Below are 23403 nucleotides of genomic sequence, written 5' to 3'. Positions count from 1 at the left end.
CATATTAAAGAAATGCCTTTTTAGTCACAAAAAGTAGAAGTAAACTATGATATTACTATATTTGGCTTTTTCCTATGAATCTTTGCAAAGCAAAAACACATCCCTATTCTGAACTATAAGTGGTGGTTAGTATTTATTATTTCTCCAAGTCTGTGTTATGTGAAATGGTATTACTTCGTTTAGAAAATGTCTGTTTAGACAAGATTAAATTGTTTTACAGTTTAATACTGCATTTAGTAAATTATTCAGCCTCCTGCATAAAAACAGCAAAAGGGCTTATTGACTTAAGCTGAACTAGATGCTCAACTATGCTCATTAAAGCTTCGTAATCTTGCTTAGAGGATGCAAGAAAAATAATGTGTTAGTTCCACAGCAGAGTTTATTGTCTAAGAGATGGGAACACTTCACATATTTGGGACTTAGATGCTCTCTCAATGCATGCAGTTCATTGACAGTCAGTGGATGGCTGTGAGGTGAGTCCTTTCCTGTTTCTGAATCGTTGCTCAGGGTTAAATTGTCAGGCTCTGTGTTATATTCCAGTGATACCAAGTAATGTTGCCAAAAAAACTTGAATTGTGTGTTATTCCACGCAAAGACAGAAGAATTCTCCTTCAAAACAGAGTGCTCTGTGCAAACTCAGTCTCATGTACTGTTTATAGCTGGACAACACAAATACACAAATCCATAGATTTACATATTTCTTGGTAATTGTAATGAAAGCTATCTATGAAGTTGTATCTGATAATATCTGTTAGTAAAGATTATTATGCCTGTGTGTTTGCATATATGATTGAATATGTTTAGCTGGAACTGCATGTTCTAGGAGGTCCAGCTGCTATGAAAATACACGTGTTCAGGCACGAATGAAACTGAAGCAAGAATCATAAAATAATTCGGGTTGGAAGAGAATTTCAGTGCTGAAGCAATGAGCTCCTGCCTATGTGATACAGACATTGCTCTGAAGAATTTTGTGAGGGCAATCCTCTTCAGAACCTGGGGGAGAGGGAGGGAGGGAGGGAGCGAGGGAGGGAGGGAGGGAGGGAGGGAGGACAGACAGCCATCAAGTCCATATTCTGTGCCCTTGGCTGATACAGAGCTACTACCAACTGTAGCTGAGAAACATAATCAAGTCAGCAATTAGTGAAGTTCAAAGCCATACTAATTTTCTTCAAGCACCCTTTCCAAAATTTGAATTTTCAATGTCATGATGACATGCAGGTTGTTTCTGCCTCAGTAAAGAAGAGCATCAAAGAGGACATCTTCTGCACAAATCTTGAGCATCACTGAATTTGTAGGACACAAGAAACGAGGCTGTGGACCTTTCACCAAATGGGGAAGTATCCCCAACTTCCTCTTTCCAGATGATATCAAGGAAAATGTGATGATTGAGTTCCTGTTTCCCTGCTTTAGTTATCAGGAAGTTACAGCTCTGTCAGATACCAAAAAAAGCAGAAGACAGTTATGTCATTTTATAATATGTAGTGGTGTAATATTTTACATGCACAGCATGTGTGGTTTTTCTCCTGTGCTAAATTATTCATCATCCCTATGGAGTGGTTTTAAGCCGGTGTTCTTTCTGTGAGCCTTGGCTCTAAGAGATTAATTTTCCATATCGCTGTGAAATGTTTCATTCACATGTTCAAATCTTCCCTTGGCAATTTTTCTTTCTGTGAATAAATAGCATTCTGACCCAGCTTCTACCTCAGTAATGACAGAAAGACAATCAGACCTTTGCAAACACGAGTAGAAGCTACATCAATCTTCTACATCAACCGTCAGCGTGGGTCAACAGCCTTACGCTGTGTCCTAGATTTTGACTGTATGAGGATTCAATAAAAGAGTGTCTCCTAATATGGAAATTGTAATTCATTATCTATTTTTAACACAGCTAATTAGGATATCAAAAGCAACCTCTACTCCCACTTATTATCAGCCTGCCTTCCTCTAGAGTCTGTCAGGCTTCAGACTAGTTTTCAGTGTGAAAAAGCACATTTTTTTATTATGAATACCACTTTCTCATTGTGAGAGGTAAGTGTATGAGATGTAAGGGTACTGGCAGTGCCTCTCAGTACTGAAGGCCACAGGGTAAGAAGTGAAGGCAAGAATCAAGGATCAGGAAAGGCTGAGAGTGGTCCAAAGCCAGAAGTCAAACCTTGGAAGGAAGCTCAAATCAAAAGATAAGAGCATTGGTTTGCAAAGGAGCAAGTTAAGAACTGCCCCTAAGTCTGTTCCTTTGAGAAGCTAGTCACAAGGGTGGTGTCACTCGGGAGCATGAAATTTATCCAAGAGAAAATACTTTTTAATGTAATTTTCAAAGGTTACAGGTCTTGCTTAAATCCTTGCTTGCAAATCCTTTTCTTAGTTCTGAAACGTTTTTCTTTTAACAGAAAATTTCAAAATATATTGATTAATCTTTCCTACAGCGTGATTCTTCAAAGATAAAGTAGTTAATAATAAAGACATTGGTGACAATGTGTTTCAAATCCTATCTGTTCACTTTAGCTGTGATTTTAGCTGTGATTTAGCTGTGGGTTATACTGTTCAGTAACATAGCTCTTTTCAAAGTCATATTTCTGGTCAGTGAATGATAATTAATTTGTTTGCTTTGGTTTTCTGTCACTGTACCAATGTAAGCTGTGCTTAACCACAATTAACTCTTTAATTTAGATTAAAATAAATTAAATGGTATAGTTGCTTTAATGGACTCTGCAGTTGACATTTGCTTTGTTCTCTTTGCATCTTTTTCTATTGAAATTGATGTAAAATTCCTATTATGTTTAATAGAAGAAATACCACGGTCCTTACCAGGAATGCTTACAGTATCCATTAAAATACAGATGGGAAGAAAGCCCAAAGCAGTAACTTTAGTATAAATAAGTTGGCAACTGATTTTTGACAGGACTACCTAAAAAAATGTTTGCACTATTTTTTTTTTTTTACCTAACTTTTGATTGCAGAATTGAGTGTACTGATGTCAAACCCTGCTTGTTTTACAAAGTACCTAAACTAACGAGCAATATTAAACTGGGAAGGAGTGAATGGTTTGACAAAGGTTATTTAGTATCTCACAGTTCCCTGCTTGCTAATGTACCCTCAGGTTATCAGTCCTGAAGGATGCTTTGGGTATGGCAGCGGTGGGCCCAGCTTTCTGCTGGGCTCCATGAGTGTCCACCAGACTTCATCTCCTCTGACACAGACCGAGATGCAGTTAATGAGGTCTCATTAGAGCCTCAGTGTTCACCTTCCCACCTGGGAGATGAAAAACAGAATTTATTTGCACACACAGAAAAGACACTGTACTGTTAGGATGCCCAAACTAGTTTCTGCTTCTTTGGCCTCAGAGTGTAGGCCCCGCTGCATGGTATGCAGCTCCACTAGTTTTTGGCTGCTCCAGACATCCTGGAAGACATCCATTTGGTCAGGATCTCACTGAAGTACCCATCACTCGTGGCCATAAACATGGTTCATGCCAGTGGGGACATCTGTGAGTGAAGGCTGTCAGTAGATGTGCTTAGCTCCTGCAGGCAGTGCATCTCAGCTGCACAGCCATGCCCAAAGGAGGTGCTAGACCTCCTGCTTGCTGACACCCTCCCTGACCCACCGCATAAACTAACACGTCGTAGCAAATACATTTCTTTTTGCACGCTTGGCAGGGAAAATGATGTGCTGCCTAACTGCTGAAAATCTCTGCCTAGCAAGTGAAATAGCAGGTCAGCCTCTGCTAGCACCAAAGCTGAGTTTGGCAGAGCATTTCATTCACGAAGTGCCAGCCCTCATCCTCTGCAGTGTTTCTCGACTTGCACTCCTACCGCCTTATCCACTGCAGAACCCAACTTGAGTTTTGGCTTGGACTGAGTTCTGTTTTTTCAAGCCAAGCTCGAAGAAACTTGGAATCAACTTCGTGAGGCATAGCTGATGGTTCCCCAGCTTCCCGATGTGCCGTGCTAATGAGGTGTTATTGCACAAAGTAATGAAAAGCAGCTGTTTCCTACCTGTAAATTAAAACTGAGAGTTGCTGCCGTTCATTTGGAAGTAAGATTGACATGGCTGTCTTCCTTCCTAAGGAAGTTTACTGCATGTATTTTGCTCTTTAGTTGTAGAGGCCAAAATGGGATTAAATTACTGTGTCTAGAAAATTCTGAACGTGCTTTCCTGTTCCAAGTTTACATGAAGGAATTAACACTCTGCTTACTATTTCCTGTAAGATATTATCTGTGTACAGTATCTGGGATTTTCAGTCGTGTATGTAAATAAAAGTAATACATTATTTCTTAAAATGAACATACCAACAGAGTAAATGTCTGAGAGGTGCTCAGGATGTTCAGAAATATATGGAACAAAGAGTGAAAGTGTTCAGATTTAATGAAGTTTTAATGAAGCAAGCATCTGAATTCTCAAACAAATCACAGCCACTTAACTGCAGTAGTCTGCAGACTCTTTAAGCCCTCAAGAATATAGGAATTAGATTTTTAAGAAGTGCTCCTCTCTTTGTATACCTGCAAGCTGTTGACAAAATAAAGATTGCTCTGGCTTATGAATACAAATCGGGGGGATCAGGTAGCTAAACAGAGGAATTATCTTCCCCATCTCTGCAGCAAGACAACTGCAGGAGTATATGCCATAAACTTTTGCTATCTTGTAAAGATCTATACCCATGCAAAGGGACCTGTTTGTTTTCACTTTGTAATTGTTCATGTGTGTTGTGTATGCGTGCCTTTTGCCACACTGCCATCCTCAAAAAATGTAATGCTTTCTTTGTTGTTTGTTTTTAACCGTATGCCACAAATCTATGTCGTGTTAGAACCAATTCCCCTAAATAATTCCCTTTCAAATAAAACGAGCAAAAACAATCTATTTATCTCAGGGAGGTTAAATCACATAGAAAGAGATTGTGATTATAGGTTGGATCTTGGTGAAGGGGAAGCTTATCTGAGAGGCAGGAGATAAGCATAAAACCTGCAGTCCAAGTGGCAAAAAAGCTAAAAAGCTTCTGGAATAAGAAAAGATCTCTTTGTAAGTCAAGACTGTCTGTGACTGGCAATCCGAAAAAAAAAAAAAAAGAATAAATTGCCAAGCATAAGCATGGGGGAAAAGGAGAAGGGAAAAAAAATTGAACATATAGCTAAGAAAAAGCAATATATGTACAAAGGGGAGTGATAGCAATTCTTTCTGGATTTTACGAGCCTTCAGTTGCATATTTTTAATGTTATACTAGTTACAGTTATAGAGTTACGGTAGTTAGATAGCCATGTCTTTAGAATTGTGTATAGGTAATAAATGTGGTTATTCAGACCTGTTTGATAATGGTGTTATTTTAAAGAGTAAAATATTCATCAGTAATGTATGCATGTGATTCCTCTTCCTGATCTCTCAGTCTCTGTCCTCAGGTCAAGGCTCATGAGGCTGTCCCCTTGACTTCTAATGGAAAGAGATGACGTTTGGGTCACTGCCTTTTGACAACAGTAGATTTACTAGTAAGGTATGTTCAATGTACTTAGTCCAAATATTGTACCTTCTTGCTTTTACTGTGATGGTGCAGGTTTTTTCCATCAGCTAGAGTGAATATATTCCATGCACCTGTTTGGTTTTGTGTGTGTTTTTTGTTTGTTTGTTTGTTTGGGTTTGGTTGTTTTAGTTGTTGTTGTTGTTTTGTCACTGATCAAAAATTGTTTTGATACTGTGCTTTCTCTGTGAAGAAAAAATTGGTTTACTAATCTCAGCCAGATATCATCAGTAAGCCTACCGAGCACTTACACTTTACAGATCACAGATCACGTCACCTTGAGTTAACAACCGGCTTGTTCCATTCACTTGTTCTGTATCTTATTTTGGGTTTTCCTGTAGGATTTAAACATCTCCTCTTCTATATAACATTCAGACTACCTGGGGCACAAACACTAGGTTCTGTAAGAAGCTTTGCCACTGTGTAGAAATTCTTGGTTCAAGAAGCAAAGCTAATTGGAGGTCTTAGTCACACAATTTCCACTTACTTTAATTGGAGCTGTTAGGCCAAAACTTTCCCATACTTTTGACTAACTCAACCTTTGTTACTATGCAAATCATAAATCCATCCATATGTCTTCTGGCAAATTGGTGCAGAGGAAGCGCAGCTAATTTAATTTGTTAATCCCCACCCCTAAAGCACAAACATCTATCACCTGAGCTGGTTAGGCAGCTGTTAGTTTTGTGCTCTTTCAAGCTGCTGTGTTTGAAAATCTGACAATATATTGGTAAATGGAGTCTAGATATGTTTTGTCTGCTAACACTGCATGAATAGGCAAATATGTACAAATTTACCCATGTAATTTTCTCTTAACGTAAACTTTCTATGCTTGTAAAGTTAGAATTTCATAGCAGCCTATTACCCCATCTTACATTTAGATTTCTTGATTTTTCTGTCATGTTTTACATAGTCTGAGAGCATCACTTGTTTAATGTTCTAATTTGCATTAAGATTCACAGTAATTTTCTTTAGAAAGGACTGAGTATATTCACAATGCTTTGGCACGGCAAGCCTCCTGGCTCGATGCGTCCAGACCAGGATGTGGTCAGAGATGTTTCTGCCAGGACATACCAGGCACCAGGCTGCCCAGGTGGCAATGCTGTTGAGTCACTGTCTCACGGCTGAGAATTGTGTCTGTCTGCTGAAATACTCCTCTGCTCCACTCTTGTTCAAACCACCAGCAGGGTGGTATAGAGCATATAAACTGGACTGTTTGAATTTGCACCAAAGAAGGAAAGGAGCACGCTGTAGGCACTTGTCTCGGTCAGCATTTTTGCTGACACCCTGAAGAGTTCCCAGGCTACCAGCAGGGCTCAGGCTCATGTATGTGAATGATTTATGAGCAAGGACTATAACAGGGACAGATGAATGGGCTCACAAAGCAGTGTTAATACACCACGGGTGGAGAAGCAGTAGGCAGCTTGACTTGCCAAGCGAGGATGATCCTGATTCAAAGTATCAGAAGACAAAGTATGAGCAGGTTGTAATGCCACGCTGCGTGCCAAGTGCTCTGACTAATGGGAAAAATCAGTTTTCTTTAGAATCTAGCACAAGGAAGAGTTGTTCCAAAAGCCAGAAAGCAAATCTTTCCTCGTGAAATCCACATGCAAACGTAAATACAGAAGTTGACATTTTGGCGTCTCTCAGCTCAGTTCCCTGTGGTTTCGGCCAGGATTTCACCCAGCGTGCAAGACTGCATGCATTGTATGCATGCCTTTTCATATACATTTATTTATTTCATCTAAACATTTCTGTGGGGAAGATGTGAAAATTCAAATTTCCCAAATACTACAGTGTTTTTTCTTCAAAACTTGCGCAGTTGTTAGAGAAAATCACCGTCACTTTTATGGTTTCTGGCAACCTCTTCAATTAACTTGTTGAAGTATAAACTCTAATCAAATTTATTTAATAAAGTCTCATCTAGAGCTCCAGTTCATCTTATCTATCTCATAAAACCCCAGTGTGGTTTCTTTAGCACTGTCTTTGTAGTAATCCTAGAGCTCCCCTTTGCTAGTCATGTCTGTCTTGACCTTGTTAATCTTGACAAACCGTGTATTTTGCTAGCTCCATCTCCATGAAACTTTAGAATATCAACAGTTGTTATTAGTATGTGCCGAGGATGTACTGTTGTAGCACAAGGAATTCTGTGATGGTTTCTAGTATCACCTTAAAATAATAACTCTGTAGGCACATTTCTGGCAGTGTTTATCAAAGGCAAGACTTCTAAGATTCAAGCTGATCATTTCAGTTGTAGAGGACAGGTGATGTAGAAAAAAATATAAATGCAAGCATTCTCACTCCTAAGTCATGCGTTATAACGTTTTTCGTCTTGATTTTCCTTTGTGTTATTCTATTATCACTCTTTCTGGCAATTGTCCATCATACCTTAAGGACAGTATTGTTAATCTAAAGCCTTAATCGGGTGAGATGCTGACTGCCTACAGTTTCACTACATTGCTAACAAAACTCCTTCCATTGAACTAGCCAAAGATAACAGCATCAAAGCATGTGACTAAGCTGCAAAACAGAGATGGCAAGATGGCTTATTTTCTTTTTGAAACTGTGACAGCAAAGTAATTCTGGCTTATTTTATTCCCTGATGTTTTGAGAAGTGTACAGTTACTATGACAGTAATTTTTTATTATTATTGTTATTGTATTCAATTTACTTTTGCAGAAAATGTAATTTTAATAGTAAATACCAACTTTTAACCACACAAAATGTGGTTCCTCTGATGAAAGTAAGACCCATGTCCCTGGGAGCAGTAGGTGGCAGTGCTGTCTGCTCTCAGTTCTAAGGTCCTGCAGTATCATAACTGAAAGAAGCCATTTCATGAAGCAGGTTTAATAGCTCAGATTCCTGCAAGCAGAGGCACTTTTGCATACAGACAGTGCCAACTCATCAGGGTGCTGGGAACTTATCTTCCAAATTCTGAATAGCATCATTCTCTTGTGTGAAATTCCTCCCAGTTAGACATCTGGTGTTTGCTTCAGCATATGCAGTGAGGAGTATAGGTGTGTAGGTGTGTAGCAAGGAGCAAAAGTGACTCTTCATAACTTGTATTTTTAACCCAAGATTTATCTAACTGAGGAACTGTATATCCTTACTGATGCTATTGGCATTCACCTCTGGCTTAGCCCTTATGGTTGATCAGTTGACATTTATTTCTAGAGCTTAAAAAAAATGTTACCACTTTTGTGCAGGTGTAAACTTATACTGGAAATTGTTCCAGAATCACTTGGCTAATTAGCAATCACCTTTATTTCAGCTCTTTTCTCAGCAGCAAATTCAGCAGCAGTGTCATGGACAGGAGCAGAGACTATGAATGCAATAACACTAGTGTCACCAAAATAAAGAGAATCCCTGGCCTTTTAACATTACACCCTGAAAAGACACGTCTGTCAAATTGGATACTCTTGGGAATTCCACCTAAGATTCATTTTCAAATTTATTCCTGTAAGTAAGGGCATGTGATGAAGTAAATTTTTTTGGAAGTTTGGATGAGAAGTGGTATTTTGGTAAATCAGCTGAGGAAGTGGTTCCTTCAATAAGGGCAGGCAGAAGTGGGAGAAGAAAATGAAGAGCTTGTACTGACCTGAGGGTCAGTGTCAAGACAGGGAGGGGAGAGTACTCAGGCATGATGCTGCTTTGAATGCACAAAGTAGATGGACCATATCTGGCAGTGGGGTAAGAGAGAGCATCAGCACAGATCAGCGCTGAATGAGTGACAAGAAATTAAATGAACGCCCATTACACCACCATGCACATAGGCCTGGAGGAGTTGCAGACCCCTCTACAGGGTTTTCTGTTAGCATTTTATTCTTTCCTGTTCCATGTACCAGTTGTTCTTGTCCTCATTGAATTAGCCCTGTGATAGAAATATGCCTCTTGTCAGTCAGGCAATCACGTCCGTGTATTGCTGCTGAATCAGGATCATGATTTTAAAATGTGTGACTCACAACAAAACCTCAGAGGGAAAAAAAAATGGAAGCCCAGCAGGGAGAAATGTGGGGGAGTCCCTTATCAGGTAGAGGAACAGACAGCATGTTATGATGTATGTGCAAACTGCAGCGTTCTCATGTGCAAACAGAAAGAAGATGCTAATATTAAGGGGCAGAGTGGGGGCCAAGGGAAAAAATAAATGATGGTACATGTCACAAGGGGTTGTCAGCACAGCCTTATGACTAGTTAGTTCATAGAGGCAGTGAAGTCTTTTGAAGTTTCCTCTCTCTCTCTAATCAGTCCCATTAGAACAAGTAGATCTGAGCTTCAAAGGTAGCAGGGCTTGTCAAAGAAGAAAGCTGCCTGCTCCTCAAACCGTGGATGGCAGCTTCACGTCCCAGGGTGGGATTTCCCACATAAGGCTGCACAGTATCAGCATGGTGGGCATGATTACACAGCAAGTTCTGCACTCAGATTTCTTTGAAGGGCTTACACATACTCCCTAAGTTATTATTGATCCTGTCCGTTTGACAAGACTTTCAAAGACTTGAAAAGATGCTCAGTAGAGCATACTTCTTAGCTTGATCCCTCACCTGTAAAGTCTAGATGAGTCCACAGACTTGCTCCATTTGAACTGTTTTCTGTAGTTCTTTAGCTACATATATATACAAATGAAAGTAATTGTCATCTTTTCTTATTAAATGCCTGTAAATTGTTGTTATTATATTATTCCTACAAGGCTTTTCCCAGAACTTCCCTACATTAAAGGGATTAGAGACTTTTGTGTAGGAGAGATGTGGTGTTTAAGTTTGTCCATCTCACTAGACAGCATTATTAATAATGGCATTTATTGACTATGGGGAAACAGAAGGTTAAGTGATTTTCAGTATTTTGCCAAAGCTGATCCATTTTTTCTGCAACCCATCATTTCTAGAATTTTGTTTTTGCAAAAAGGAAAAAAAATAGTATTGCATGTTTCTTTGCTTCATTTTTAACTCCAGCTTTATACTTCTGCAATTTAAATATGAACATCTCTTATATTTCAACAAAAAAACGGTGCTCAGTATACTTTTCTTCTGATGTGTTAATTAAATTGTATATCTCAGTGTACAGCTTTCCCAGTGAGTGACCCTATTTCCAGTATTTGCAACTGAATTTCCATCATGCTTGAGCAACAACTTGTGAGTGTTGCAATCCCCTTGCAGTCATAACCATAAGCCTGGGAATCATCTCTGAAGTATGACTTATTTTCATGGTCTATTTGGAGACTAGCTATGCTAATCCAGGAAGATTTTCAGAATTCAAAGCAGACTGTAAGTAGTGTGTCTGTAAACAGTGTATACACAGATGTTTCTCCGGTCTTTACCGAAATATTAATCAAATGGCACTATTAGAATCTGCCCCTGTACTTGTTAAAAACATTTTTCCGAGTAGTATTAAGTTGAGTTAGAGGTCGGCTTAGACAGGATGGGTGAACTTGGTAAATCACGAATCTCAAGAGGTCATCTTCCAATCCACCTCTGCAAATAGGCAAGATAAGAAACCTTGGACTAATCCTGGCAGACACAAGTGTGATGCACTGGAAAGGACTCCAGTGAAGGAACTTCAATGATATTCTTATGTAAGCTATTTTAATGTTTGAGTACCTGGTGCTGTTCCTGTTATAAAGCTTTTTTTTTTATTACTTTTTTTTGGTTGGTTGGTTTTTTTCACATTTTTCATATCTTTGATATATATTTTGTAGATTTCTTTTCGGTATTCTCAGTGGATACAGCAATGTTGCTCAACATCCTCTTCTTTGTAAAACATACAGATTATGTTTCTGCATCATGCACCCTTATATGTTGCACTTTTGCATTAAAGCTAAATCAGTCGGAAGGTTAGCTGCTGCCAAAATGAACCACCCTACATTTCTCCACACTCAGCTAGCCGTTGTGTGATTGTGATGAACCAGTTCAGAGAACAAAGTGGAGAATTTTCGGTTCTTTTGCAAAATAAATTTTCTGCTGACTTAGTTCACTGAATTAACTTCCCAGGAGAGGCATCATACAAGTGCAAGTGGTTGGACTGGCTTAGCTGTAATGTGAAACCATGCTACTTCTCTCTTCTAGCCTAAATAAACATCCTCATGCCTCCTTCACAGGCCATTTTTTTCTAAGCTTCTTACCATTCTGTATTGTCTCTGTGTATCTTTTTTCATATGGTGCGTTTAACAATTGTGTGCTCCAACGAATGTTTAAAATTTATGATTCAGTTATCAGTGAACAATTAATCAGGTTAACAAGATTTGTGGTTGCTCATATGCTCCTCTGCCTGTTTTTCTACACCTAATTTGTGTGTGTCATTACTGTGACTTTGCCTACCTGTATAATAATTGCACTCGCAAGGTAGATGGATAAACACAAGTGTATCATCCTGTGCCATGCTTTTTCAGTTTAAGGAAGGTCATTCTGATCTGCACCCTCCCCTATGCTCATGTGGCCATCTCATCATGTTCAACTCTAACTTAGGACATTCCAGCACAACCTCAGTCAAGTATTTCTCTAGGTGGAGAACATCTTTTCCCATAATATCCCTTCAGTTTTGCCGTGTGTATGCACTGAGATACCCTGAGAGCAGGTATATGACAGACTCACACTGTCTTCCATGTAATCTAAACTCTGGGGTTGAATGGCTTCATGCAAGTTGGTTTTTTTGTTTGTTTGTTTTGTTTTGTGGCAATCTATTGGAATAAGATGTTAAGATTTGCTGTATTCTGTCTTTTAGATATTTATAAATACTTTATTTTTCCTAGTATGGGTTCACTCCTGATTCATACTCATTTAGTTCTCTCAACACAATCCAGAGCCTTGAAGAATTTGTTTCTACTTCTCAAGCCATCACCTTCTGAAGTCATATAGTCAACTGAGAAGTTTTTACTATAATAGTTGCTCTCTCTAATCACTGCAAAAATGCAGCAGATGTGAAGCCTGAGGATACAGAAACAGCAACATTAAGGCAACAAGGGTCCCAGATATATCTGGTCTGTTAAATCCCACTGCTTGTTTTAACAATTTTGAGGTGGGAGTGTGTGCTAGGTTGTCTGCTGTGGATGACACCCACACAGTAGAGAAGTCTTTGCCCATAATGACTCCTTCCTTGTCTGTTTAGCTGAACTCATATGCCACTGTAGACTGGGAAACCTGTGAGTTACTCTGTCCTGTGTAACCAGATTCTGTCTGGGCTGAGCTAGCTTGTTTCAGTCCTCCAGCAGAAACCCAGTGCATCTCAACCCATAGCCCCACCACGCTCTTGCGCTTTTCCATGTACCATGCCACCTTTGCAGAGCCTTGGTGCCTTGCTGTTGCAATGCTAAGGGAGCAGGCTGCAGAGCAGTCTTTTCATCTCTGGGGGATCCTCTTCTGGCAACATATAAGGGGGGGCCAGCTGAAGCCCACAGGTCGGCTCCCATGAACATGAGGAAACAGTTTACCGCAGGGGGATCAGCTGTTTCAACAAGTCATACTGGGCAAAAACCTTGTGCTGCCCAGGTGAGGTCAGTGCTGACAGAGCAGCCAGCTGCAAGAGGCACAGTGAAGTTCAGAAATGCCACTTCTGAAGGAAATTGTTGCTGGGCTTTCCTGCCCTCCCTGTGAAGTCTCTCACGTGGCTCTCAGAGTACAAAACAGCAGAGCCTATGGGCAGGCCCTGGATTTTAGGCTCAGAGAAGATGTGGGCAAAGGGACCTTCACACGTGGGCTCCCTACTGTAGGCTGCCTGGTGATGTGATGACACTGCGGAAGGACCCCCACGTAGCTCTCTATGCTGCTCGCCGCTTTGTGTATGAACGTAGTGAATTTTCAAAGCCCATCTTTCCGTATCCTTACAGGGAGTTCTTGGGGTCCGACCATATCTTTGTCGCAGCCCAGAAGCAGATTCTCCAACTCAATTTCCTCCTTCCCGCCTGCACCTTTTTTCTTGAACGTCCCTGAAGCACCAGGTCCTCCATCTGAAGCACTCACCCTAAGGGAGATTATTGAGGCTGATGACTTGTGGGACAAGGGAGAGAAGGTGGCTCACCTCTTTCCCAGTGCTGCCTCCAGTCCTGACTGCTAGCCCCAGCACGATCTCATTCCACGCTGATTTACACGCAGTCTGACCACAGATCGCCAGCATCAGGGTGGCATCCACTCCTAGGGCATAAACTAGAGAGGACTTTTTTATAAATTTTTGGGGCTGGGCATCTTGCACTGGTATCAGGCGAGAGCTCCTCCTATCTGTCCTATGTCAGTAGGATTTGAGGGAGGAAGGAAGGAAGGATAATTTCTCCAGGTAAAAAAGAGATATAATAACAGGCAGTAAATACCACAGCATGCTGAGGGTGGGCCACAGACCCATCGACATTTTTCACTTGGAGTCAGTGAGCGTGCTTATAATACCACTGACTCATGTATCTGTCTGGAAGCAGCATCAAGTGAAATAAGTATATAGCAAATGTAGCTGGGAAATAATTGCTGGTCTCAATTGCCAGTTCCATTTTCCAAGATGGCATTTAAATCAGCTGATAATTCTTGATGGCCTCACCACTCAGCTCCGGATAGAAATAGAGCAGAGATACAAAACTAATACATTGAATTTCATGCAACAGAGACACCCAAAAGACAAGTGAGTTTCTTACTTTCTACCTTCCCTTAGCAATGATCTCCTTCCCACCTTTCTTGTAAACACATGACGAGTTCGCAGAGGTCTGATCACAAGCCCTTTCTCACACTACCAGACTCTTGAACATCTCTCTTTTGTTGTCCTGCAGTTACGGTGGGGGCCTCACACCGCATACCCTTCTGGGATACAGGAATGAAAGCAGAGGTGGGGTTCATGATGCAAAATCGCAAACTTTGGAGCAGCTGTCTTAACAGGCACCATCTAGAAAAGGTTTCTGTGCCTACGTGAAAAGACTGTGTAAAGACAGTGCCTGAGAGTGGTCTGATCCTTGGAAGGAATTATATGCTTGGGATTGTTTGTTTGTTTGTTTTGGGTTTTTTCTTCTCAGCCACACCTCAAGAGCAGTCATCAACATGGTCAGTTCCCATGTTGGGGGGTTCCCAACAAGCCCCCAAGAAGAGAAGTCTCTAGTCAACTTCTTACTGTGTCTGAAAGAGACAGGCAGCATTTCTGACCAGAAGTGATGGCATGGACAGAATTAGGTCAGGAGCAGAGGACGAATAGCACAAAGCTCATCTGCCCTAGGTCTGCACACATGGCCAAGCAAGCAGAGGACGACAGCTCCAGCAGAGCCTGGCTCCAATGAAGGAAGAGATGTTGCCACCATACCAAGCAGCTCCTCCTCCAATTGTGCCAGGCAGCTGGGCAGAGCCCCCAGATTTTGAACCGCTCTCTACTGACCAGAGGATTGGGAACATGTTATCCAAATGCCACCAGCAAAGAAAGAGAGAGAGACAAAAAGCCATATAACGCTGGATCAGAGAGATGCTCAGGGCAGACAGCCTGGCCTGTGTGAGCTCATACCAAGGGCCAGCACCAGCGCAGTGACCACAATCCCCATGTGAACTGCAGTGGAGGGTGTGGACCTAAGTGCTGTGCTGAACTAAGTACTAATTTAGGCTCAGCTGCAAATACTGTCTGGGCAAACTGGTTACTCCTCCATCAAACAGCTCAGCAGATATTGCCCTGTACCAGCTCCATACAAAACACTAAGAGACCTGGGGTCTCTTTCATCCCCTTCTTCCTTTCCCTGCCCCACAAAGATTTGCTCTTCCAGCATCCTAAGGGACAGGACGTGTTTTATTCCCATACAGTCACATAGCTTTTCTTCCCTCTCCTCCCCCAGACAAGCATCCGCTTTCCCTGATTTTTACTGGATATGCCTCCCAGATTTGCAGGGAGCAGAAAAGTACGGGGAAATACACCTGGGCCTTGTTAGCACAGCGGGGAACAGGGTAGTGCAGGGTTGTTCTGTGCTTGGAAGATGGAGAGTCCAGCTGCTTAGGGTAGTAGGGCAAGACACCAGGAAGCAGTGGGGGAAAAACAACTTCTCGGCATCAGCCACCTCGTTCCTCCTAACGAGCCCACCCTTTGGCAGCAGCAGCAGCTGCAGCGGAGGAACATAGAAGTACAAGGCAGGGATGGGTGGATCAGGCTTAAAAATAAAAAATAAAACACAGCTCTATCTTTTCATTCACAGGCAACTTAGGCAGCAAGATGCCTCCTAAAAGTTGCCACCCAAGGAAGCTGCCTGCTTTTCTTTTAAAGTAAAAAAACAGCCTTGCATTGTTCCTGCCCTGTGTGTATCGTGTGTATCGTTAGTTGAACAGTATGACTCACGTCCCACTGCGCTTGTGCTGATGTCTTAGGGTGGACCACAAAATCTCAGTATTCCTTCATTTGCGACTCAGTCAATTAGTTGAAGAAAAATATTCACCTCCTTTCTCTTCTGATTTTTCCTCCACAGTTTGATAAAATACCATAACTGAGCAAGCAAATAAAAAGGCAAAAAATACCCTAAAAGAAAACACAGACTTCCGAACAGACTTCATAACTGCCCAATTTGATAAAGAATGGAAACAGCCATACTGCAGAAATGGGAAACCTAATTGTAGAAAGGCAGAATAAAGATATTTTAGTTGCTTATTTTAAAACTAAAGTCATAGTGCTGCCATTGTGCCATTCAGAACAGTTATCAGAGTCAATAGGATAAGCTGTGGGGGTTGGTGGTGCAACTAACATTGTACATTCACAATGATGTGATGTTTAATTTTTTTTATTTTTTTATACTAAAAAATGCACTGACTCAGAACAGCATATTTTTCTCCTTACAGCTAACTCCATTGCTCCTGCAACTTCCAGGGACACATGAGGAGGGACATCTTCAAATACTGTGGGGCAGGAAAAAGATAAATAAAACATTCATTGAACTCCACGACATCTGACAGTAGGTACCTTATTATGTGTATAGTTTTAAACCCTGCTGATGCTGAAGAGTCAACACAGATGATCAAAGGTTACAAAATCATTCCTTTCATTTTGTGAAAGTAGTTATTTTCCTTGCTTTTTAATGCTTCCTGCATCTGTCTTAATCTACTATTCTGAAGATGAGTAATGTGGGGGAAAAGTAGTGTCATATAAATTCTAAAAAACAAGATTTCTTCAACTGCTGCTTATGTAAAAAGGACCAATTAAAATCAAATCATTAGCTTCTGTTTAAATGTTCCATTAGAAAAGTGTAATAGTATAAATGCTTTATGTATTTACAGCTCTTGTCTTCAAATATAACCTTTCTTCAGTTTTTTTTGCAGCTATTTCTCCATTTTAGAAATGTTGGTGTAATTATGCCCATTTTCTCTTTAGAGATGAATAGACAATCACAGTTAGAAATTCTCCAGCATGTTTTACAATCTGAAACATGTAATACTTAATCTCACAACTAATAACCACCATGGCACGTTTTATAATTACACCACAAATCACAGACTGCCACATTTAATGTGTAATTTTAGGCTGTTTCGCAATATTTTGTGGCATTTTTAAAATCTTTCAGAGGTGGAAAATGCATGCTTTAACTATGTATAACCATAAATGCAGAAAAAGTCTTTGGTTACAGGAGTATGCTAAAAGAGACCACAAGATGCTAAAAGACAGCAAGACGCAGATACCTTGTGGGATACCTCAGTGAGAGCACATTGCCTGAGCAGATGATGCAGTCTCATTTTGAGACAAAGAAAAAATACATGTATATATATTTGACAGCCTTGCAGAATGAGCAGTACAATAGCAACAAGGATTCTGTGGCTTTTGCAGCATGGTTCGTTGCTTAAAATCCTTTCAGAGGGTTTGTATTTGGGAGGCACTAAGTAGATAGGAGGGGAGAGAGCATCTGCAGTGAAAGCTGGAGGAACAACTCTGCCAACACACAAATCATCTTCCAGTACCTGTCTCAAGTGTTTCTGCAGCTGCTGACAGGTAAATGATTGACTCCCATAAAATTCAGTGGATTTTTCACCCAAAGCCTATTTCTGTTTGAAGCAGTGTTTTATCATTCATTCCTTTTTTTCCTGTGTATGCTTTAGGTGTTATTTTAGAGCTTCCCATACAGAAAAAAAGCTTGTGATGGTGACTGGGATACTTCCTAGGGGGCTCAAAATCCCTGAGCAGTACTTAGATGCAGAGAGGTTCTTATATCCCATAATTAATGTTGTAGCTTTTTGTATACTGGATCGAGATATCCACATCTCTCTCCTGGACTGCCAGCACAGTGAACGGGTGCATTGTGACATCTGGGCCTTGCTCTGAAAGAATCAGGAAGGTGTCCTTGCTAGGCACCTTTATACGTAGGATGCAGCACTTTACTGCAGTGACTAATGCTTCAATTGCACTACAGAGTTCTGCTGGTTATTTAATTAAAACTGCCACATCCCTACATGCATTCACACCAGTTTGGCTTCTGCTAATCAAACTGAATTTTTGCTAGTCGAGTAATATCACACCCCCCCCCCCCAAATGACACAAGTCCTGCAATGACACCCAGCTGTGTGTTCACCACTTAATGTAGACATCACTGACTACTCTTTGATGAAGAGGGCAGTGTGTGATACCGGCTGCTCCAGGCTGCCACCGTCATCAGCAAAGGGAAGTTGTCTCAAAGTCCATGCACACACTGCAAGTCTATGTGATATCCTATACCCGGTGCTGTTATTCAGACCAGAGGCCATGCCGTATGGAAACCCTACAGCCACCTGCTGCTAGCTGTGGTAACCCCATTTCTTTAGAGGTGATCGATCTGTCTTGGACAAGATCTTGTGTGGTAATCCCATTCATGTTTGGTACCGCTGTCTTACAACTCATGCAAGCAAATCAACATATACAAGCTTCAATGGGCTGTGTGGACGTGTCTTTAGAAGTAGCAGCTCTGATTTATGAAGGAGAAAAGAACAGTGTATTGTAGACCTGGTGTATTGACTTGTAGCAACCTTTGCCAGAATAAGGCTTGGCACTTCCAAGATTTGCTGTGTGGAGTTTGAAAAAAAAAGAAGGAAAATAAAAAAAAGGAAACGAGAATGTTGTAACTCATCAGAGATTGCAGTTGTCCTTGGTTGTGCAAGTATGTGAATAAGAGAACTGCTATAGACTAGAAATTACCAGAACTATATGTTTTGTGGTGCAATCATTGCCCATTGCTGTGTAGTGTTGCTGCCTTGACAGTCTGGCTGGAGCAGTAACTGCTGTTGCAGTGAAGGCAGGGCTGGGCAAGAAGAGGCACGGGAGGGCGTTATGATAGTGGGGCAGAATTACAGGATCCCAAGATTTATGGCTGTACGGCTGTTAACGGGATCTAGATCAAGCCATCTATTCCAGGTGAGATTCTGCCCCTAACAAAATTCTCACTTCTTGACTGTACTTAAAATATATCTCAGTAGAGGTGAAAGGCCCAGGTCCTGCAATTAGAAGGCGTCTAATGATCATTAAGAATAGTGGAGGCTCAGTAAACAAAGCACATCAGTACCAGTCTCCCAGTTTCTTGTGTTAGTGCAGCCCATGAACAAGGTCACATCTTAAAAATTGGCTTAGAAGACAGTAAGCTTGGCCTGTGTATTTTGTCATAATTTTTTTATATTTCTTTAGGACAAAAGGAGCATCATACTGAGGGCAGATACTGTTTTCAGTTGCAAACACACAGCTTGCAGGTGCGGGCGCAGTTTAGCCTAAAATAACTGGAGGCAAAAGGAAGAAAAAGCAGCTTAAATATGTGATGTCAGCAGGAGAAAATGGGCCCTGTGGGGCACTCGTTTTCTAAAGCCGTGTTCTGTAATCAGCACAGCTCATTACTGTAGCCACGCACAATGTTACAAATGGCATTTTGATGAATGCATTTTGTCTTTCCATCACGCTTGCTAGTTAACAATTTTTCTGCCCAAATTGCTGAACCATGCACATTGTGTCAAAGAAGAGGCAAGCAGCAGATTCCCTTTGTCAGGAGTGGACAGCCTGTGCCAAACTCTCAGTCAGTCATTTTCAACCTTCTTCTATTTAGACCCCTACAAATTCTCCCGTGGAGGTACAGGACTTTGTATAGATGCCTTCTACCCCTGCAGTGATAACCATACTGCTTTCTGTTCCCTCTCAGGCTACAGTGTACTCCTGACTTGAAGGTCTGTAGACCCAATTTTGTAAATCAGTCTCCCAAGCAATTTAATTTTGTGCATTTACAGCTTTACTTTTTTTTTTTTTTACTAAAAAAAAAAAAAAGAAAAGTCACTTTCTCATAATAACTCAGTTCAGTCCCTAAAAATACTGATGCTATTTTTGCAAAGTATTGGACAATCCATACTGGAACCAAAGTCAAAGAAGGAAGTGACCGTGTATCTGAAATCAGCCAGTGAATAGGGTGTGACAACAAATCACATTACAAAGCATATCACATGTTCTGGCTCCCATCTGAATTCACTTTGGGGTCTCGACATGGGCGTAAAGGCAGCTGGGCCTCTGCACTTCTTTCCTGTAATTGGTGTTTCTAAATGTCAAGTGGTAATAACATATTGTAAGCTGGCAGTTACGGCACACACCTTGTTTTGAGGCCAGATGGGTTGCTGATGGAGGATGCAGTCCTACAGGCTGGCACTGCACTGTGCAGTTTAGAGATGGAAAGAGTAACGAGCCTTTTTTTGTTCCATTCTGACTGCGGGCTTTAGTCATTAGAGTAATAAATTAGAGCAATCAGGAGTTACGTTGCTGCATAGTTTTCTCATATTTTTCATCTGTTCAGCTGTATTCACAGTTCCCTCCACTGGAGATGGCAGAGGAAATGCAAAGGGTCCCAAATTGCTAACATCAGAAAACTTCCCAGATATAATTAGTAACACAGAGGGGTCAAGAAGATGCTCAAATTTCACTTCTGTCTCGCTCTTTCCCAAAGAAGGGGGTGAAAAAGAGAAATGGAATGGGATTATAAATGATATCCCAAGGGTGAAGGAAAAAGAGGGCTGAAAAAGGACTGACTTGAGGGTTTGAATATGTTTCGTTTAATATGTTATTTTATGGTGGTCAAGCACTGAAATAGGGTGCCCAGAGAGGCTGTGGAGCCTCCATCCTTGGTGAGACTCAAAACCCAACTGGACAAAGCTTGGGGCAACAAACTCTGGGTGGCCGTGCTGGGGAGAGAGGTTGGACTAGATGGTCTCCGGAGGTCCCTTCCAACCTCGATGACTCTGTGATTTTGTGGTACTGTAATTTAGATATTTTCTTCCACTTTTTTTTTTTTTTTTTTCTGAAGGAAAGAGTGAGCTGGAAGAACAAAAAGAGAAAGGTAACAAAACCTTTCCCTTTTTCAGTCTAATAGCATTAACTTCTATTAACCTTTCTTTACTGTTGCCAACCTTGTCAATATGAGTGATCCTGTTAGCTGGGCTGGATTTTTATGCTCCGATGTCAGGGCCAAAGATAAATTTTCTGCACATCCAGGCTGCCTCCGAGGTTTCCCTTGGTGTGGAAATGGAAAGGCAAGAAATAAGCACTGATGTACCTGCAGGTTCTGTTTCCCCGTGGTGCCAGGATTTGACCAAAGTGCACATCTCGCCCAGGAGCTATGAAAAGCAGTTGGGATGTTTTATGTAGATGTAGGTTACGCATGCATGAGTGAGGAAGCTGTGGTGTACTCACAGGGAAATGCGTGTGGGAAGAGGGTTAGTAGCCATGCTGAACAGCTGCTCATGTTTAAGAGAAAGACAGGACCAAGGTTTTAAATGGAGCCTGTGCATAATGCACAGTACGGAAGCATGAATGTGTTTGTAGGGCTGGGTTTTTGGAGTCCTGGGCCCTGGGCTCTTTGGCTAGATCCATGAACAGACACACTGCCAGTTCTATCATTTAAGGCACTCTGATACCCACTGCAATTTCCAGCCTCAAGTTAGGCACCCAGAGATGACATCCTGTTCTGGGTCTGAGGCGGGGAGGGGACATCACCAGGGCAGCTGGCCTAAACCAACCAAAGGGATATTCCATGCCATGTGATGTCACACTCAGCAGTAAAAGATGGAAAAAGGAAGAAGGGGGGGGGGTGGGCTCTGGTTGTGAAAACATCTGTCCTCCCAAACAACGGCTACATTCATTGAGGCCCTGCTTCAAGGATGTGGTCAAGCATCACTCGGTGGTGGGAAGTAGAGAGTAATTTCTTTCCTCTGTGCCTCCATATGGCTTTGCTTTTGTTTTGTTTTGTTTTGTTGTTGTTGTTGTTGTTTTGGTTTGGTTTTTTCCCTTTCCCCCTTTTCCTTTTCCCTTTAGTTAATTCACTTAATTAATAATTTTCCCTTAATAATTATTTTTCCTTTAATTAAATTATCCTTATCTCAACATGGGTTGTGTTTTCCCTTTCTTCTTCCCCTCGTCTTCAGAGGAGGAGGAGTGAGAGAGCGGTTGCGGTGGAGTTTGGCTGCCTAGCAAGGCAAAACCACCACAAATCCATTACACACAGGTAAAATAAGCAGATGTCTGGGTTGGAGCTGTCTGAGGAACAACTGATGCCCTCCTGTCTCTTTTTACATGCCCGTGCCCTCCCCAGATCTCACACAATACTGCTAGCCCTATTCCTATCTCCCTCTGCTTATACTGCAAGATTTAATTTTGCATTTCTGAAGCAATGAATCATTTTTTTCTGACAGCTGAGAATCCTGGACCGGCTCTGTAGGGAGGCTGGATGCAGAAAGGGGTCTGCTGAGCATCACAGGGAGAACTACATGTCCAGGGACAGGAGCAGGGAGAGGATTCAACCTGGGACGGGACTGTCCCTTTCTGTCGTAGTTAGGTCCACTCAAATCAATGTTAAACCTCATCTGTAGATCCATGCGGTTCTCTGTCTGGAAGCACTCAGGAGTTGGAGAAAGCTTTACAAAATGATTTAAGGCTGGATTTAAAGGGCTGAGGCTCCTCTAAGTAGGTTTTAGGCCGTGAACACCTAAGTGCAAGACTGCGACTCTGAAAAGATATGCTACTTTGCTCCCTAATCCAGAACGTGCCCAAACTTCAGACATATTTTCATTTTTAATTCCAATTTATTTAGTGGCCTCCATTCATGCTGTTCTGGGATCTGCTGCATTCCTGATGGGATGGATGGGCATGGATTTCTCTACCTTGTAGTAGTCTGAGACTCTCACAGCAGTGAAAACCCTAAATCAGCAATGGGAGAAGTGCCTCCTTCCTCAGGGAAGTCATCCTTGCCTGAGATGCAGAAAGCTTGCCAGTAGGAAAGAATCTGATTTATTTGCTCTCATATAGTGATTCATGGTTTTAAAGCACTATCAAATGCCAGGAGACGCTAACCCAGCATATGGTCTGAAATTCTGATGGTAGACAATACCCATGTCTGAACTGCATGTATTACACAGGACACAGATGTAGTGACAGGAAATAAAATATATATAATAGGACGTTTAAGTTAAAACAGCCTTTGCCACCCCGTATTCTGGTGCTGGGTTGATTTCTGTCCCGGCCAGTAAAGTTATTCACAGCGTACCGTGGTTCCCCAAGGTCAGCCTGACACACCTGGTGACCTCTTTTCTCCATGCTCCCAAATGTAAGGTATTCAAATCAATATACTAGTTTCTATCTGGTAATAAAATATCACATGTATTAGTTCACTTGTGACATGTGAATGTGACTGGGAAAGTCCTATCCATGTCCACACGTTCCAGCAGTTTACAGTATAGTTAGTCAGAGGAAAGTTGAAAGTGAAGAAAAAGGAACATTTCCAGGCAGAGGAGGAAATGGGCAGGACAAGATGAACACCAGAACAGGCTTAATATGCCCTCCCCCACCCCAAACACACGTATATAAGTAGTGAAAGAGTGATTTCCCCAGCTCCCTGGCTATCACTCATTCGCTGCTTCTCTCTGGGACCACGCACCATCCCTCCAAGATGTTGGCAAAGGTACTGTCTTGTTTCTTTGCACTGTAAGGTGAACTTTTCTGTGTAA

At 41.5% G+C, this 23403-nt stretch overlaps 1 protein-coding gene across 8 annotated transcripts in view; it reads left to right on the top strand.

The window, feature by feature from the left end:
* The window catches only part of ACOD1 (aconitate decarboxylase 1), a 35197-nt gene that overhangs the window by 3201 nt on the left and 8593 nt on the right, over positions 1-23403 (top strand). For 5 of the 8 annotated variants that reach the window (XM_080556356.1, XM_080556354.1, XM_080556355.1 and 2 more), the window contains 2 exons: positions 5388-5479; positions 16261-16373. Coding sequence is in view for 1 of the 8 variants with exons in the window: in XM_080556350.1 (XP_080412476.1) it covers positions 23346-23357 (12 nt within the window). In the remaining 7 variants the exon portion in view is untranslated. Of the gene's footprint in view, positions 1-5387; positions 5480-16260; positions 16374-19686; positions 21906-22570; positions 23358-23403 lie in introns of those variants that run through there. The other 3 variants (XM_080556352.1, XM_080556357.1, XM_080556350.1) reach the window with 3 other exon arrangements.

Source organism: Anser brachyrhynchus, assembly GCF_964034855.1.
Source record: "Anser brachyrhynchus genome assembly, chromosome: 1".
NCBI classification, from domain to species: domain Eukaryota; kingdom Metazoa; phylum Chordata; class Aves; order Anseriformes; family Anatidae; genus Anser; species Anser brachyrhynchus.
Note: the sequence above shows the minus strand (reverse complement) of the source record. Positions and strands in the feature narration are given on the sequence as shown.